Consider the following 19,300-nt stretch of genomic DNA (forward strand, 5'->3'; position numbering starts at 1 on the left):
CATTAGTTTAGATCTTTGTATTTTTGTAAAAAAAAGAAAAAAGAATATGGGCTAAATTAAAATCGAAGGCAAAACATTTAAGGTTTTCCTTTGTGACTATTGTTGTGACATCCATTGATCATACAAGGCTTCATGTGATCGAGTGGACTAATTGCGCGTACATGCCTGCTTTAACGCACCGCAGCAAAGTGATCATTTGAATGGATGAAGATGTCGGACTTACGGAAAAGAAAACTTGATAAAGAGAATAGACAGTTCAAAGTTAAATGGACAGATAAATATGAGTTTATTTTGCCACAAGCCAGTACAAAGCTATTCTGCTTGATTTGTGCTAAGACAATTGGAGTTTTAAAGAGTGGAAATGTGAAAACATGTACATTTTTAATGCTAGTGTCCACATAATACAGATATAAGGGACGCAAAACTACAACATCTAAAGTTTACACACCTTTTGTATTTTTCACCTTTTTTAAGCTGTCTGGATATAGATCTAGACAGATCTTTATAGATCTTTTGTTATGTTTTGTACAAAAATGTTCTAATATGAATGGTTTTGCCTCATTTGCATTGTATTTAATGTGTTTTGAATGCAAATTCTAATTTGTTTAAAGAAAAATAAATAGTGTTGACTTTTGATGCTTCTTAAGAATAATTTTTAAAATCAAGTCATATAATATCAATTGTTTTAGACCTCTGATCTTCAAAAATTTAGGTTTGGACCTTTTAATGCATACATTGAGAACCCCTATTTTAGAGCATCAATTGATTTTCACAGTGTTTATACCAGAATTTGTTTATATGAAATATAATTAACACAGAGAAAAAAATATGCCAAAGTTTTATATTATTGTGCAAAAACTCTGTGCAAATCTAAAACTAATTATTGCTCAGAAGCACTCATTGAAGAATTCTGGCAACTTGTAAACACATCTTTGCTTTCTGGCATATTGATAAAAATCTATGCACCGAATCCCAGAAATCAGTTTTTTTTTTTTCAGTAAGCTCTTTTTCATTCACTCATTCATTTTCTTTTCAGCTTAGTCCATATATTAATCGGGGGTCGCCACAGCAGAATGGACCGCCAACTTATCCAGCACGTTTCAAGCAGTGGATGCCTTTCCAGCTGCAACCCATCACTGGGAAACATCTATACACACTCATTTACACACATACACTACAGACAATTTAGCTTACCCAATTCCCCTATACCACATGTCTTTGGACTTGTGGGGGAAACTGGAACACCCGGTAGGAGTTCTGTTTTTCTAAACGCGACTATGGATTGTTTTTTGCCGTAAAGTGACATGATAAATTGGTTGGACAAAATGTCATACCTTGTAGTATTTCCTGTGTTTAAGTTAAACTTTTATCAACTATTTCGTTCAGATGCATGTGACGAGGAAACAACACAGTCTGCTTTCATTGCAACTTATTCTTTGGCCTGTTAAATGTGTAGTTTCTGACTGAGACGATATTTTTATGTAATAATCCTAATTTCTAATACAGAAATAAATGCATTTATTTGTTTGATGTTTGTATGTTTTCTTCTGATTTTCCTCTGGAATCTCTATCCAGGGGGTTATGGGTGTGATTACGGTTTCAGAAAGATGCTGAGTCCTCCATCCTGCTTGAACTTTACACTCTCCCTGAACCCTATAGATCGCAGCCTGCAATCCACATGATTCCAAACAGAAGCATATCGGTGCAGTTCATGCGCAGATGGCAAATGAAGCTCTCCTACCTCTTCAAAGCATTCTCCATATACCTATTTTCTTTAAAAGCCTCTGGTGCGGATTTTTCCTGCTCAGACTCTCATTCTAACCCCCTACTTTCCCTCTCACTCCGCTTGCAGTGGTGAAAATAGATTGACAAAGATGCTGAGTGAAAGAGAGAGAGAGAAAGCAAAGGAAGCCTGAAGGCAGGATTAACGGAAAGAGTTGATTTTATTTTCTTGTGTTTGAGGACCGTGCTGATGTGTGTATGAAGCAGTGCCTCCAGTGTGATTGGCAGCTTTTTCTGGTGTGGCCCGTGAGCTGAAACATTTGAGCATGTTACCGCAGGATAGGTGCGGCCTATGGGACATGTTAGAATTGATCCACAGCAGACAATCGTCACACCTTAGAATTGAGGATCTGTGTAAGGTGACCAATTGCATATGTTTGTAAATCCTGGCTGACTTTGAAGGGCTTCTGTAGGCAGCAGGACCACATGCAGCTTTGCGTTCTTTATTTTTGATGCAGCATGCCTGTCTATAACTAAAAACTACTCTTTAAAAATACAATCATGATGCCACAAATTATTTTTATTTAGTCCAAGAAAAGAGTGAAACTCTGGTTCTGCAGGCCTCATTCATGCCCCATTTCCATTGAGTAGTGCGGTACAGTACGGGTTGGTACACTTTTATGTCTGTTTCCACTGTCAAAAGGTACCTAAAAGTGAACCGTACCGTACCACTTTTTGAGTACCCTTTTTCCAAAGGGTACCCAAAAAGTTGGTTTACAGTCATTACAGAATATTGGTTTACAGACAAACGTCACTAGCGTGTGTACAAGCCAGGTTAATGAAAACAAAGGACGCGCCATTTTTAAATAGACAGCCTAGACAGTAAATCATTATGATATATACATATGATAACGAGCTGTTTCATTTTCTCCAGAGAGCTCGCGATTGCTCTCCGTGCTTCTATATTTGAAATAAAGAACTTCTTGAGCTCATGATAATAATGTGTGTGTGATTATTGAAGGGCTTTTGAGATCCTCTCAGAAACGGACAAACACAAGCATGACGGTAAAAAACAAAACAAAGGGGAAGCCTGCAAAAACAAAAGACCAAAGGTTTCTTTCAGCAACCTAAAACATGAACCAACTGCCATGGTTAACTGTTATTATCACCTTTTAGAATTTAGACTTATGAACTTGGAAAGACTGAATTACTTCCTAACAAGAGGTTGCATGTTTTGGTGAAGAATAAAGATGCAGATGAGAGGTTTTCACTAACTGTGGGCTATATGTTGCATGTTGTTTTTGAAGCCAAATAAGGACTAAATGTATCAGAGGGGGATTTGAACCTGTGTTTCCAGCATGGCAGGTGAATGCAAATGAGGGCAGATGACCGTGTCAGTTTCTAGTCTGTCTCTGTAATCCAGGAAAGTGAGGTTTACTTGCAGAGCTCTGGTTAAACCTTATTGCCCTATAAACCTCACAGTCATCCGGGTCACGGCACCAGTTTGAACTAACTCTCTGTGAGAAATTACTCTATAGTGAATGGTCACGTTAGGATACCTCTTTAAATCTAGGACAAACAACCAAAGGTTGTTAAAATACAATGCCCCAGCATTGCTGAATTGTCAACAGTGAGAGATAAAAGGCATTTTAGCATGAATGTAACAGTAATTTTATATAGTTACTAGTGTTATAGTACTCAAAACAATATTCATGGTTTTGTCTTGTCATTCTTCTTCTTCCAACGCGATCAAACTGTTACTATTATGCCAGATGAGAAGTTAACAATTTGTGCAATTAAACAAATGTGTAAAAAACATGATGTTTATGTATATTCACTGGCCACTTTATTAGGTACACCTGTCCAACTGCTTGTTAACACAAGTTTCTTATCAGCCAATCAGTGGACATGGTCAAGACGATCTGCTGCAGTTCAAATCGAGCATCAGAATGGAGAAGAAAGGTGATTTAAGTGACTTTTAACGTAACATGGTTGTTGGTGCCAGACCGGCTTGTCTTAGTATTTTAGAAACTGCTGATCTACTGGGATTTTCACCAATCCTGTCAGCTAAGAACAGGAAACTCAGGCTACAATTTGCACAGGCTCACCAAAATTGGACAATATTGAAAAAACATTGCCTGGTCTGATGAGTCTCGATTTCTGCTGCAACATTGGGATGGTAGGGTAAGAATTTGGCTTCAAAAACATGAAAGCATGGATCTATCCTGTCTTGTATCAACGTTTCAGGCTGGTGGTGTAATGGTGTGGGGGATATTTTCTTGGCACACTTTGGATCCATTAATACCAGTTAAGTATTGTCTTAACGCCACAGCCTAATTTAGTATTGTATGATCACAGTGTACCTATTAACTGATGTCTACTTCCAGCACGATAACGCACCTTATCATAAAGCAAGAATCATCTTAGACAGGTTTCTAAAAGTTGGTTCAGTTTGACACGGGTGTGTTGATTTTCATTTTTTCTCATTTAAGTTGACAGAAGCTGCACAAGCAAAACTGCTGCCCGGGGGCATAGCTAACATGGCCACCAAGCTGCTTAAAATCAACTGTTTGTGTACAAATGAGCATATTTGCACACCACAAGAATTTCTTTGTATATTTTATTGACTTTCTGTGGGTTTTGAGACCCGAGTGTGGGGTCTATGTATGGAGAGCATGGAAACAATCCTCCAGTCAGAGGATGAGAAGAGCAGATGAAGACATTTAGTTACACGGGTTTAGACAGGCAACACACACTCACACCTGCTAGAAGGCAGAGACTCCCTACTTAACTGTTCTCTTTTCATCTGTCTGTCATTCTTTCCTTTTAATGAGCAGGAGGAAGAGATGGAGAGGTGCATGTGTGTGTGTGTTCAGGCTTCTGTGCAGGTGTAATTGGGCCTGTGACCTCAGAAGGAAGTTTGTTTGGTTGGTAGCTTGTGTGTGGGCTTGTGTGTTTATGATGAGCCTGTGTGTATGTGTGACTCTGTGAACGTATTGATTTCTGTGTGTGCTTATAGGTTACCCAGTGATTGATGGGTTTCTCTAATGTCATGTCAGAGAGTGGCAGAGATGTGCATAAGAGCACCCGACAAACACACACACACACTCCTTCTTCTGATGAATTATTCGAGACGTGTACACACTCCTGTGCAACGGATTTAAAAGTTATTAGAACTTCTTCCTTCAGGAGATCATTCTGTGTGTGTGTGTGTGTGTGTGTGTGTGTGTGTGTGTGTGTGTGTGTGTGTGTGTGTGTGTGTGTGTACATGTATTTATCACATTGTGGGTACCAAAAATGTTCCAAGTACAGCAATACCAGTAAAGTTTCACATTGTGGGGACTTTTTTAGGTCCCCATGAGAAAAATGGCTCATAAATCATACAGAATGAAACTGAAAATGGAAAAGTGCAAAATGTTTTTTTTTTCTGTCAAAGTTGGGTTTAAAAGTAGGGATGGTGTCAGGTGGTTGAATATACAGCCTGCACAGTATGAAAATCTATAAGAAGTGCCCATAAAGAGAGAGGGTGTACAAGTGTGAGTGAGTGTGTGTCTCAATGCCTTCTCTAAACTTTTTGACACGCTATTATGCTGAATCTCATACCAGAATCGGCATTCCTGAGGCTGCTCTGGCATATCGGACCAGAAGTGTTAGACTTCCAACAACAATTTTTTGTGGAATTATTTGTATTTATTGTCTAATCTTAACTGTTAGGGGAAATTTGGTGTGAGGGACACTCATTGGTGTCCCTGTAGGTGGTGGTGCCCTAGTCAACTGCCATAGTTTGCACATGCATAGATACAGTTAGTGACACATCTACTCAATGGATGTCAATGTCAGGGTATCACTGAGTTTCTGTTAGCTTTGACCAACAATAGCATTGTTTTTAATGTTATGTTGGTGTGTCATGGCCTTTATGCATTTTATTAGGGCTTTAGACTTTTAAAGTACCACAGTATGCTGTTATAGAAGATTTATTTTCAGTGGAGTCCTACAATATATTTACATTCATTACAATTGTTCATGAACTTAAACTTAAAAAATGCTCTAACAGTCTTAAATGTTGCATTGTTGTAAATAGAACATACACTCACCAGCCACTTTATTAGGTACACCTGTCCAACTGCCCAGTAACGCCTATAATTTCTAGTCAGCCAATTACATGGCAGCAACTCAATGCATTTAGGCATGTAGACATGGTCAAGATGATCTGCTGCTGTTCAAACCGAGCATCAGAGTGGGGAAGAAAGGGGATTTAAGTGACTTTGAACATGGCATTGTTGTTGGTGCCAGACGGGCTGGTATAAGTATTTCAGAAACTGTTGAGCTACTGGGATTCTTGCACAACCATCTCTATGGTTTACAGAAAATACCAGAGTTCAGAGGTGAATGGCTAGACTGGTTCCAGCTGACAGAAAGTCAACAGTATCTCAAATATCCACTCGTTACAACCGAGGTATGCAGAAGAGGATCTCTGAAAGCACAACATGTCAAACTTTGAGGCAGATGAGCTAAGAACAGGAAACTGAGGCTACAATTCACACAGGCTCACCAAAATTGGACAATACAAGATTGGAAAAACGTTTCTTGGTCTGATGAGTCTCGATTTCTGCTGCGACATTCAGATGGTAAGGTCAGAATTTGGTGTCAACATGAAAGCATGGATCCATACTGTCTTTTATCAACATTTCAGGCTGCTGGTGGTGGTGTAATAGTGTGGGGATATTTTCTTTGCACACTTTGGGCCTATTAGTACCAATGGAGCATTGTGTCAATGCCACAGGTTACCTGGGTATTGTTGCTGACCATGTCCATCCCTTTATTACCACAGTGTATCTTCTGATGGCTACTTCCAGCAGGATAACGCACCATGTCATAAAGAGTGAATCATCTCGGACTGGTTTCTTAAACATGACAATGGCCTCCACAGTCACCATGGCCTCCAATAGAGCACAATTGGGATGTGGTGGAATGGGAGATTCTCATCATGGATGTGCGGCCAACAAATCTGCAGCAACTGCATGAGGCTATCATGTCAATATGGACCAAAATCTCTGAGGAATATTTCCAGTACCTTGTTGAATCTATGCAATGAAGGATTAAGGCAGTTCTGAAAGCAAAAGTTGGTCAAACCCGATACTCATAAGGTGTACCTAATAAAGTGGCCCGTGAGTGTACATTGCAATTTCTAAATTTCAGCTCCAGAGGCTTCCTCAGTGCTTTGATACAATCTGATTGATGGCATTTACCTTAGTTAAATTTTATTCACGTTTATTTGTGTACACAAAAAATACTTATTTGTTTGATCCTGGTTCCTCATTGTTTAAAAGGGCATGCAGAAAGAATGTTTGTGCAAATGTGCATTATGAAAATGTGTTACAAAACCATAAAGGTTTATACAAGAAGAAAGACTACAATTACTAACAACCTATTTGAGGCAATTCAGAATTGCTGTTTTATTTTTGGTAAACCTTTAATATTTACAAACATCTACATCATATACTGCATGAAATGTAATATCTTAAGATATACTAATATGCACAATGTGTGTGTGTGTGTGTGTGTGTGTGTGTGTGTGTGTGTGTGTGTGTGTGTGTGTGTGTGTGTGTGTGTGTGTGTGTGTGTGTTTGTGTTTGTGTTTGTGTTGTGTGCAGAAAACTCAGGTGATGGTATTGACTATAGCCAGCAAAAGAGGGAGAACATTGGAGACCTGATCCAGGAGACGCTGGAGGTATTTGAACGCTACGGGGGTGAAGACGCCTTCATCAACATCAAATACATGGTGCCCACCTACGAGTCCTGCCTTCTCAACTGAAAAGACCAGAGAACTCTCTCACAAGCACACACACACTCACTCTTATACAAATATGTAAACACAACCACCTTATGTTACACTTCTTATTTCTGACTTTATTAAAGTCATTATGCAGATGCAATGATTCTGTGCTCCATGCCTGTCTCTATCAGAGAAAACACAGACACACACACACACACATGCAAACACACAGCTTCCTGTGAAGATAAACAGAAATGAGGAGCTCAGGGGTCAATAAATCTCTCGGTTGCAACTAACCTGCATTTCATTTTCAGTCGGTGAGGAATTATCTTGAAGAGAAATGCAGAACAAAATGTGCACATCTAGTCCGATTGGCCACAGATACAGAAAACAGTACAACCCAAGTTAATGGTTATTTTTCACCATATCATTATGGAGATCTTGAAGCCTTACTATCAGTTTGAGTGTTGATTGTTTTTGTTGTCGTTATTGTCGTTGTCTTCAAATCTCTTCATCAAAATACTATAAAAACATGTATTATGCTAAAATATAATAAGGCACCACTTGGAAATTCTCTTGATATACTTGAGTAATAATAATATAGTAATAATAATAATAATAATAATAATAATCTTATTCCATAAAGGTCTGAACACATTTTCCCCAAGTTTAAAATAAAATATTGTTGTTGTTTTTTTTTCAGAAAATGACATTGGTCAAAATAGGAACACATTTTTATTTATTGTGGCTAGACAGGATGGTTGGGCAGCTCGGTGGCTCAGTGATTAGCACTGTTGCCTTTACAGAAAGAAGGACGCTGGTTCGAGTCCCGGCTGATTCAGTTGGCATTTCTAGGTAGAGTTTGCATGTTCTTCCTATGTTGCCGTGGGTTTCCTTTGGGTGCTCTGGTTTCCCCCACAGTCGAAAGACATGTACACGGTAGGTGAATTGAATAAACTAAATTGGTCATAGTGTATGAATGTGTGTGAATTAGTTTGTATGGGTGTTTCCCAATACTGGGTTGCAGCTGGAAGGGCATTTGTTGCATAAAACATCGGCTGGAATATTTGGCGGTTCATTCCGCTGTGGCAACCTCTGAAATAATGACTGAGTCAAAGGAAAATGAGTGAATGAATGAAAAAGGAAGGTTATTGTGCCATTATATATTATATAATGTGTATAATGGTAATGTGTGAATGAATAAATCAGAAAAACATGTCTGAAAACATAATCCTTTAGTTGTTATGACCAATTGTTGTTTTAAGGTAAAATGCTCTAGATCAGGGGACACCAAACTTGTTCCTAGAGGGCCAATGTTCTGAAAATTTTAGTTGTAACTCTAATCAAAAACACCTGAACAAGCTAATCAAGGCCTTACTAGGTATATTTGAAACACCCAGGCAGGTGTGCTGAGGCAAGTTAGAGCTAAACCCTGCAGGGCACAGACCTCCAGGAACGAGATTGGTGCTTTGTTCTAGATGAAATCCGAGAATGAAACAAAAATTATTTTACTATAACTATAAACTTTACTATTACTTTTACTATAAATTGTAAAGCAACTAGGATTAAAAGATCCGTTCAGCTCTCTGTGATTATCAATCATCATCAAGTGTGATCAAGAATGAATTTAACAAGTTTAAAATATTTTTAAAACAGTGTATGTTTGTAATGAATTACAGCGATTTTACCATCTTTATCAACACAGCTGCTTATCAGTACTATTATAAAAGAAGAGGCTTCAATCCCAGTTTGTGAGTGTGTGTCTGTGTGCGTGAACAACATTGTAACAACATTATGTGCGACTCATCGTTGCAGAAAGGCTTAAATTAATGCCACAACAAATACAAGAAATAATCATTGTGAAAGTTGAAAGTTCTTACTGTAGTATTCCTCACAAACATTATGTAAAGACTACTTCCTTCATGTCTGTCACTGTGCTGTTTATCTGACATAGCTGAGATTGAGGCACACTCTGACAGGCATGTGGAAACGGTGGGTGGGGAGAACTAGCATTAAAAGTACAGGCAACAATAACAGCTACAATGTGTTCAGAGCAGAAAATCCAATATTCAGGAGGGTATAATAAATAATCTAATGTGTGTTTTGAGCTGAAACTTTACAGACACTTTCTGGAAACACAAAAGACTTACCTTTAATCTTGAAAAAAGGGTAAAATATGTGCCCTTTAAATATAGATCAAACAATAAACTGCATTAAAACATTGATCTGTTCACAAAATGAATTTTAAATTACGCGCAAAGCCTCTTGCCACTGGATCTCTTGCACTCATATCTGTATTTTTTTAGAAGGTCACTGGTATAATGTAGCTCTGCTTCCTGATATAATGAACATTTCCTTGCTTTTTCTTCCAATTTTCTCAGTAGTACCTTGCCAAAAAAAAAAAAAAAAAAAAAAAAACTCCCCCTCTGGCTGTTCATTCACCTCGAAACACCCAACATTGAAATCGCTTCTTCTTCTTCTTTCTTTTTTTTTCTTGTTTTATCTATTTTATCAGGGATATAACACCTAGTTTGTCAATAGAAATACATTTGGCCCTTAATAACAATAGTTTATATTTGCCTTTTAACTGTGGTTCACCTACAAATGTACTGTGCAAATCCATGATGAAGGTCAGTGGTACAAAGTGCTGCATTTAATACATTACTAGCAAGTATTAATAGTGTGCAGGATTTTTTTCAATATGTCACCTACCTATACGTTTATAAGTAAAAAATAGAATGATCATCCTCATCATGGATGTAAGCGTACACGAGAACAATAAAAATCAAGCTAGGTCATATTAGACAAAAAAAGAAGCTTTTTTTTAAGTTAGGATCATGCTTTCAGAATATTTTATATAGTAGTGTATCTTGGTTAGGCATTTTAAAGGCTTTGAGCTTTTTAATATGCCTCCCCACTTTTCAAATCATTTCAGCTTTCCTGCTTTCTGCTTGCTTTATCTCGTTCTTGCTTCTTTTATATCCGTCTCTTCAGGTCAGCTCTTTGTTGAATTGTTCGGCTTTATATTTGAATGTTTTTGAGTCTTTGTTCACTATCTGAAGCAAACATAGATCTGTTCATCAATTTATTCTAATGTATTTTCTTTTAGTGTGTGTGTGTGTGTGTGTGTGTGTGTGTGTGCAGTGATTTTAGACTTTCGCAGAATGATCTAGGGTGAAGCTTACAGATTTGAACTATGAATTTGACAAACTCACAGACACACAAACAACTAGTGGAAAATTTACTTCACTACATGTTTGTATCTAAAACTTTCACACATACAGTATATCTATACAGTATACAGTATTTATACATAAATTAAACAGTATATTATACATAAAAAGCACAAAACCCCCTTTTAAATTATTATTTTTTTTAATATTTCCCAAATAATGTTTAACAGAGCAAGGAAATTCTCACAGTATGTCTGATAATATTTTTTCTTCTGGAAAAAATCTTATTTGTTTTATTTCGGCTATAGTAGAAAAACAACTTTTTAATAATAATAATAATAAAATGTTTTAAGGTTAATATTATCAGCCCCTTTAAGCTATATATATTTTTTTCAACAGTCTACAGAATGAACTTGCCTAGTTACCCTAACTTGCCTAGTTAATTTTATTAACCTAGTTAAGCCTTTAAATGTCAGTTTAAGCTGTATAGAAGTGTCTCATAAAATATCTAGTAAAATATTTTGTACTGTCATTATGGCAAAGATAAAATAAATCAGTTATTAGGAATAAGTTATTAAAACTATTATGTTTAGAAATGTGTTGAAAAAATCTTCTCTCTGTTAAACAGAAATTGAGGAAAAAAAATAAACAGGCGGCTAATAATTTTGATCTTACCTGTATATAATCAGCAAAGAATGACAGCATCTTTTACGCATGTTGCCTTACTTAAGATTTTCTGAAGTTCAAAACATCACTAGTTTGGACTGGCAGGGTTGTCATTTCCACACTGTAAAAAAATATATAATCAATTAGTCCTGATTGCATATGTTTTTAGGTCATTGTAACTTATTAAGGTTAATCATGTTCAAACTTAATTTTAAAAGTTGCGCTAGCTGTTTTAAGTTAGTGTAACATAATATAAGTTTGATGAACTCATAAAGATAATTTGTTTCAGCTTAAATATTTAGGGCAACCAGGATTTTTTTACAGTGCAGATGAATATTTCAGAAACCGTTAATCTACTCTGGTTTTTACACACCTGTCTTTAGGGTTTTCAGAGACATAAAGTAAACTAAATAAAAATTAAATTAAAGAAACACCCAGTGAGCAGCAGTTTTGTTGACAAAAAATCCTTTACTAATACAAGTGAATAGATAAATTGGTTTAAGTTGATAGAAAGGCAACAGAGATTCAAATGTTCACTCATTACAACCTGCAGATGTCTGCAGAAGAACATCTTTGAATGCATAACATTTACTGCAGTAGTAGAAGACACAGTGGTGACACTCCTGACACATAACAACAGCAAATTGAGGCTACAATTTACATGGGCTCTGCAAAATTAGACAATATATTATTAGAAAATGTTGCCTAGTCTGATTTGCTGCTGCAACATTCCGATAGTTGGCTCAGAATTTGGTGTAAACAACATGAAATCCATTGTGCCTTGTATCAGTGGTTCATGCTGCTGGTGGCGCAATGGTGTGGGGGACATTTTCCTGGCACACATCTTACAAATCCTTTTGAGCATTGTTTTAATGTCACAGCCTACCTGAGTATTGTTGCTGACAAGTCCTTTATGGTCACAGTATAACCATCTTGTTATGGCTGCTTGCCTGCTTGCAGCATGATGATGCACTGTCACCAACTGCAAATCCACAGTTAAATCTCAATCCGATCTCAATGGTATGTGGCGGAACAGGATATTCGCATCATGGATGTGCCATGACAAATCTGTAGAAACTGTGGGATGCTATCATGTCACTATGAACTCGATTTCCAGACCCTTGTTGGTCTATGCCAAAAGGAACTAAAGGATTAGTTCACCCAAAAATGAAAATTCTGTTATTAATTACTCACACTCATGCTGTTCCAGTCCCCCGAGGCCTTCATTCATCCTAGGAACACAAATAAACATATTTTAGATGAAATCCAAGAGTGCTCTGACCTTCCAAAGGCAGAAACATTGACCTTGCATGAAGACATTCAAAGTACAGAAAAGCAACCAAATACAGTCAAAACTTTCCATGTGACTTCAATGGTTCAACTGTAATCAAACCCACATGATAAGAACCTATATAAACATACATTGTCCATTTCATTCATTCATTTTCTTGTCGACTTATTGGGAAACATCCACACACACACTCATACACCACGGACAATTTAGCATACCCAATTCACCTGTACCGCATGGCTTTGGACTGTGGGGGAAACCGGAGCACCCGGAGGAAACCCACACGAATGCAGGGAGAACATGCAAACTCCACACAGAAACACCAACTGAGCTGAAGCTCAAACCAGCGACCTTCTTGCTGTGAGGCGACAGCACTACCTACTGCGCCACTGCTTCGCCCCATACATTGTTCATTTTCCTTTATTATACATACACATAATACAGGAAAATGGCCATTTTTACGTCACATATTAAAAACCTATATCATGTATGTTTATATAGATTCTTTTTGTGTGGGCTTTCACTCATTTGCCATAGTTAAATTCCATAACATGCCAATTACATGTGAAATCAATTTCAAGTGTTTGCACTTATGTTTTTTGCATTTATTAATTTTTTTTTTAGTTCTCAGTTATTGCCTTGATAATAGAAAATATGAGCCAGGCATCATGTATGAAGTGAGATATGAGCTATTTAGGAAACATATCTTTTATGTACATATAGGGTTTATGTGGATATACAGAAGCTACACAGAAGACCTATATGGCCTGTACATGCACATACAATTGAAGTCGGATTTATGAGCTCCCATTAAATTTTTTCCTAATTTCTGTTTAACGGAGGGAAGATTATTTTAAACACATTTCTTAGCATAATAGTTTTAATTACTCATTTTTAATAACTGATTTATTTCATCTTTGCCTGTAAATAATATTTAACTAGATATTTTTGAAGACATTTTTATACAGCTTAAAGTGACATTTAAAGGCTTAACTAGGGTAATTAGGTTCACTAGGCAGGTTACGATAAATAGGCAAATCAGTGTATAACGATGGTTTGTTCTGTAGACCATCGAAAAATATATAGCTTAAAGAGACTTATAATTTTGGCATTAAAATAGTTTTTTATTAAAAACTGCTTTTATCCTAGCCAAATAAAAACAAATAAGGCTTTCTCCAGAAGACAAAATATTATCAGACATACTCTGAAAATTTCCTTGTTCTGTTAAACATCATTTGGGAAATATTTAAAAAAGTAAAAAACATTTCAAAGGGGCTAATAATTCTGACTTCGACTGTATATGCACCTCAATTTTGGCTATATGTGACATATATACACATATATGCAGCGTATATATTATCATTTATGTGCATATATACTGCATATAGGTTTAATATATGAGCGTGTATCCTCATATATGCTCTTTCCATGTGGGTATGGAATCTTTGTGGACATTTGTGTGCCAAAAATGTGTCAGATGTGTCAGGTTCCGGTCAATTTACTATGGCCAATATTACTACCCTGACAACCTGACGAGGAAAAGAAAACATTGGCAAACCCTGTTGTTTTTGTATTTTTTTGGCACACAAAAGTGTTCTCAAAGCTTCATATGATTACTCTTGAGCCACTGAAGCAACAGGAAATGTTTTGACTGTGTTTTTGTTTGCTTTCCTGGCCTTTGAACATCTCTGGACAGTTGCTGTCTATAGAGGGTCAGATATCTTTCAGATGTAATCTAAAATTTCTTAAAGGTCCCATGAGATTAAAATAATGTTTTTTAGATGTTAGTATCAGTTTGTTAGTTTTAAGGACATCTACAAGCTAGTGTTCTCCAAAGTGACAAAATTTGCGTTCAGATGATATAACACCGATATAAACATACAAAGCAGTTTGTCACTTCTGCCTAAATGGATTATCTCTTATTTTAGTTTCTCTTAAAATCTTGACCAATCAAATGCTCTCTAGTATCTGTCATGCCCCGCCTCCTTAAAGACGATTCTCATTTGCTTTTCATTTCTTGAGCTGTGATAAAAACAAAATGTTATTGGAGCTAATCTATGCCCCGTCCTCTCTTTATGTTTCAGTTAAGATTATGTCAAACATTAAATAAAAATACACCTTTAATTTGAAGATGAACGAAGGTCTCAGGGTATTGTAATGACATGAGGGTAATTAATCCTTTAGGGCAGTTTCGAATGCAAAAAGTGTCCAGCACGTCACTAGAACGGTGTACTCAATAAAGTGTCCATTGAATGCATCTACATTCTGCACACTGGATCCTGAAGGGCCACAGAGAGTGCACGGAATAACACCAGAGATGGCATTTATTCAGATGGCAACATTATGTGCTTTTGAAAGCCATGAACCTGAGCTGCAGGCTGTGTGCCAGAACACAATGTCTGAATGAAACGCTCATTTATCAGAGCGTGTACACACACAAACACACACTCACACACACAAACACACACTCACACACACACTCTCAGTCGGGGGCTTCCCTCATGCTTAACAACCTCTATCTTTTCTTACCTGTGAAATCAGACGCAGCGAGTGTCTTGGTTTATTTATTTAACCGAATAGTGTTTTTATAGTATATATTGCCCTCTGAGTCTTTTCACTTAAGGCTTTTACAATCAATTTTAAGCACTTAACCATGGAACTCCATCTTTTTGGTGTTATTAGAAAGGGTTTTGAGAATGGCATCTGCTCATTGGAGACCATGTCCTATTAATCACATATTTATTACTTACAACATATTTATTTATTGTTTAAACTAATAGGTCATGAGTAAACTGTATGGAATTACAATGTTTTGTTAAATTATTTACGGTGCACTCTCAGAAATAAAGTAATAAAGGTTAAATCATGGTAACTTAAAAAAACAAATTAGTACCTAAAATGTACAGTAGATTACCTTGTTAAAAAAAATAGGTACTAATGTGTACCATTATGGACCTTTTAAGGTACAAAAATGTACCTTTTGAAAAGTGTAGCAGCTTCAAGGAAAAATCTGTGTTGTGTCTGTGTTTTTATTGGGGAGTCCCATGAGCTGATGTTTACAGTGAGCTGAGATTTCTGGAACATTTGAGCTCAGTTCAATCTGGATTTGATCACAACGCCTGTAAATTACAGCTCTGAACAGACACAAGGGGGAATTGTGGCAGGATTTGCCCTCAAATCAGTTTTACTGCAACATTCGGGGTCAATAAAGAGACCCAGAGTCCCAGCATGAGTCCTAGAAATCAAGATGCCGAGAGGAATGGTTTCAGTCATCATTTACTCAGTACTCATTTATGACCTTTTTTTTTTTACAGCAGAAAGGTACGGTCACGTTTTTACACCCAAAAAGGTCAGTTGTTCATTGTCAAGCACAATAGTCATTTGGAACAACAACAAAAAATCTAACTTTTTCAATAGACTTGAAACATGTTGTTTCTGTTGATCCAAACATTCGTATTATGAATAAGATTATAATTTTGAGTCATTTTAAAAATTGATTTTGTCATTTGCAATGGTTTATGGAATTGTATTTCTTTCCCTCATTAAAGTCTTCATTTACAGTCTTGCTTCAAATCAAATGTAGTTATATAGAGATTCTCACTTTCCTTTATTAAATTTTGCAAACAACATTCCAAACCTGAAATCAAAATATGCCCAGGCAATGAATAAAAGCAGTTATCAATGAGATTTGAAACAGATTTCACTGAACATACTACATTTGTTTGCTTGTTTTGCACCTGTTTTACCTCTATTACAAGATACAAGATAAGCCTTTGGTGTCTCCGAAATGTGTCTGTAAAGTTTCAGCTCAAAATACTTATCAGATTATTTAATATAGCCTCCAGAATCTGCCCATTTTGATATCTGAGTATACTGTAGCTGTTTTTGTAGCTTGTGGCTTTAAATCCAAATGAGCCATTTCTCCCTGCCCACCATTCCCACATGCATGTCTGCTTCTCATGGATTACGTCAGATAAACAGCAGTCAGTGACGGAGACAGACTCGGATGAAGCTGAAATACAGTTCATTAGTCAAAAATATCAAGCAAGTTTATTTGATGTATTTGTGGTGGATTCTATTCAAGCCTTTCTGAAATGATGAGTCTTACACAAATGCCATGTGCAGTACACACACACACACACACACACACACACACACATAATACTGACACCATGCGGCCATGGTGATTATAGCGGTTAAATACATAGCTATTTTACTGTCTTTATTACAAACATACACTATTTTTAAAATGTAAACATGTTATTATAGAAATATGGCACCTGTAAGTCAATTCGTTGGGGGGGGGAAACTGCACTCCTATGTCACGTTGCAGTGGGCCTCAAAATCACTGGGATTTGGGTCCTATTTTAATGTCAGGAAATTCCAAAAGAGACTTATTGTCTTTCTATCACTTGAATATGACAGTATACACACTATACCTACACACAGTTCTGTCCAAACAGCTTACAAAAGTTGATTTTTATCATAGGCACCATTTAAAGAAAGAAATTCAAACAAGTCTGGAATGGCATTAGGGTGAATAACAGTTGACTGAATATTTCAGAGAACTATACTTCGCTTAGCTGATTTGGCTCTGGTCTAATTTCATTCTAATTCAATCAACACATTTATGGCATAAAACAGTGATGGAGACATTGATGCAGGAGCAGAGAGAAGGAAAACATTATATTGTAAGAATGCCAGATTGTTCTGTGTAACAGTGCAGAGGGGAGAGAGTGGGAAAGCGAAGGGAGCAGCAGGAATAAATAGCCCTCTGGGACCTATTCTTCTTGTTCAGCGCATCTGCCAGGGGCCGCAAAAAACCCAATGCCCGCCACTGAGCATGTGCAAAGCCCTGAGCTCAATGGAGATTTATTTCTTGTGTGACTTCATGCTTCAGGTGTCACCCGCAACTCTCAACCCCAGACCACCAGTCAACCGAATGGACAGCAGCTCTGATATTTACCCCAAAAATCACTCAAAGGCAACATTGATTTGCATTCAAAGGATTTATAATTGTATTTTTATTTTTAAAACTGCATTGCATTTCTGGTCTTATTTGCTGTATTCTTATACCATCCATCCTAAATAGTATTCGAAAATAGAATTATTATGTTCCAAATCATGGGATCCTAAAATGAGTAGTGCAAAATTACTCAGATGTTACTCTACTATTTCCTATGGATATTGGAAGTGCAGATCTGTGCTTAGGCTCCAATGGCTAATGTATTGCATGATGGACGTGAATTCGATTACAATGACATTCATGGGTAAAAAGTGTTAAACAACAAATATGGTTGATGTGCGAGACCAAACGTAAAGTGGAGAGGTTTTGGTAAAGATATTTGAATGATTCATCTAACCTTCTGGAATATGTTTATTTCACGTTTTACTGATTTAATTTTTTTTTGCAAGGACAATGTAAAGATCGGGTAAAGGTCATTAACTTCTGAATGCAAAACTATCCAAAGACCTAAGGAGTTTCACATGAAAGATCCAAGAATAGCAGATTAACCTGCTGCTGAGTCTTCAATATGGTAGGAAATAAAATATGAAAGAAATTTGGATGATGTGACAAGACGATTTTCATGGAATGTAAATTAGCAATATAACAGTCCTTTAATGAGGAGGTTGTATCTCTCAAAGTTTACGTTTTAATGACTGGAAATGCAACAAGGGTTGGATCCAAGCACAGCTTTTATTTAGAGTAGTCAGGCAGGCAAAGTTGAAAAAAGGTGCAGATGGTAGCATACAGTTCAAAAGAGAAGTCAGTGTAACAGGTGACTGGTCAAGGCAGGCGCAAAAACAAACAAACAAACAAACAAACAAACAAACAAACAAGGGTCAAAGCACTACAGTGAAAACAAGACTCATCATAGATGCATGTGTGTAAATGGTGAGTATATAGTAAAATGAATAAGTCAGCTGAAAACAGGTGTTTGACTGCAGGGCGTGATGGGATTTGGAGTTCAGTAGAATGACAGGAAATGTTCTCCAGCAGCATGCAAGGGCAGCACTGTTAACAAGAAAGTACATACTTTGATAGTATTACGCCAATTGGGACACAAAAAATGTTATACTAAATAAAATAAAAAAATTATAATTTAAACAAAACTTTAATCCATATCAACCACCTGGATCCCTTTTTGGTGCATAACGACCACTTTTCACCATTCAATCACGTCTTTGTGGACTAAATCAAGTCCCACACTATTTTATTTCATTTCAAATATATTTTCACTTAAAAATACATGAGGTTACTGCGTAAAATAAGTAGAGTAATGCGTATGTGCCATTTCAACATAATATCAATGCATTTTAGCAATTTTAAACTTCTATAAATCTCCAAGCAAGCAGAATTGAGCTGTTTCTTTGAGAAGTTTTTCATATATTGCACAGAGTCTCTTTAAAGAGTGCTGGTGTGTAGTGTGCGAGCTCGTGGTGTGTTTTGAAGGAGACTCACAGGAGGCCGATGGTTTTTCGGCAGGAGGCTGCAGAGATCTTTCTCTCATGCTCCAGTTCGGTGGGGTTCTGCTGTCTGATCCTCACTCCTCCTCTTCCTCAGCCAGACACTCTTATCAGACGCAAACACATCTGCAATTGCTCTGCACACACACAAATGCCTGTACAACCTAATCCTTTGGGCCACACTGAGAACCAATCAAACTCACA

The 19,300-nt window shown here is 36.9% G+C and overlaps 1 protein-coding gene across 1 annotated transcript in view; it reads left to right on the top strand.

Annotated features, from left to right (window-relative positions):
• The window catches only part of pacrg (PARK2 co-regulated), a 160,589-nt gene extending 152,928 nt beyond the window's left edge, over positions 1 to 7,661 (top strand). The window contains exon 5 of the mRNA NM_001007398.4: positions 7,377 to 7,661. Coding sequence (NP_001007399.2) covers positions 7,377 to 7,537 — 161 coding nt within the window. The 3' untranslated portion in view covers positions 7,538 to 7,661. The remainder of the gene's footprint in view (positions 1 to 7,376) is intronic.
• Positions 7,662 to 19,300: the final 11,639 nt, after the last annotated feature.

The sequence above is a fragment of the Danio rerio genome, chromosome 17 (assembly GCF_052040795.2).
Source record: "Danio rerio strain M-AB ecotype USA chromosome 17, GRCz13ab, whole genome shotgun sequence".
NCBI classification, from domain to species: Eukaryota; Metazoa; Chordata; class Actinopteri; order Cypriniformes; family Danionidae; genus Danio; species Danio rerio.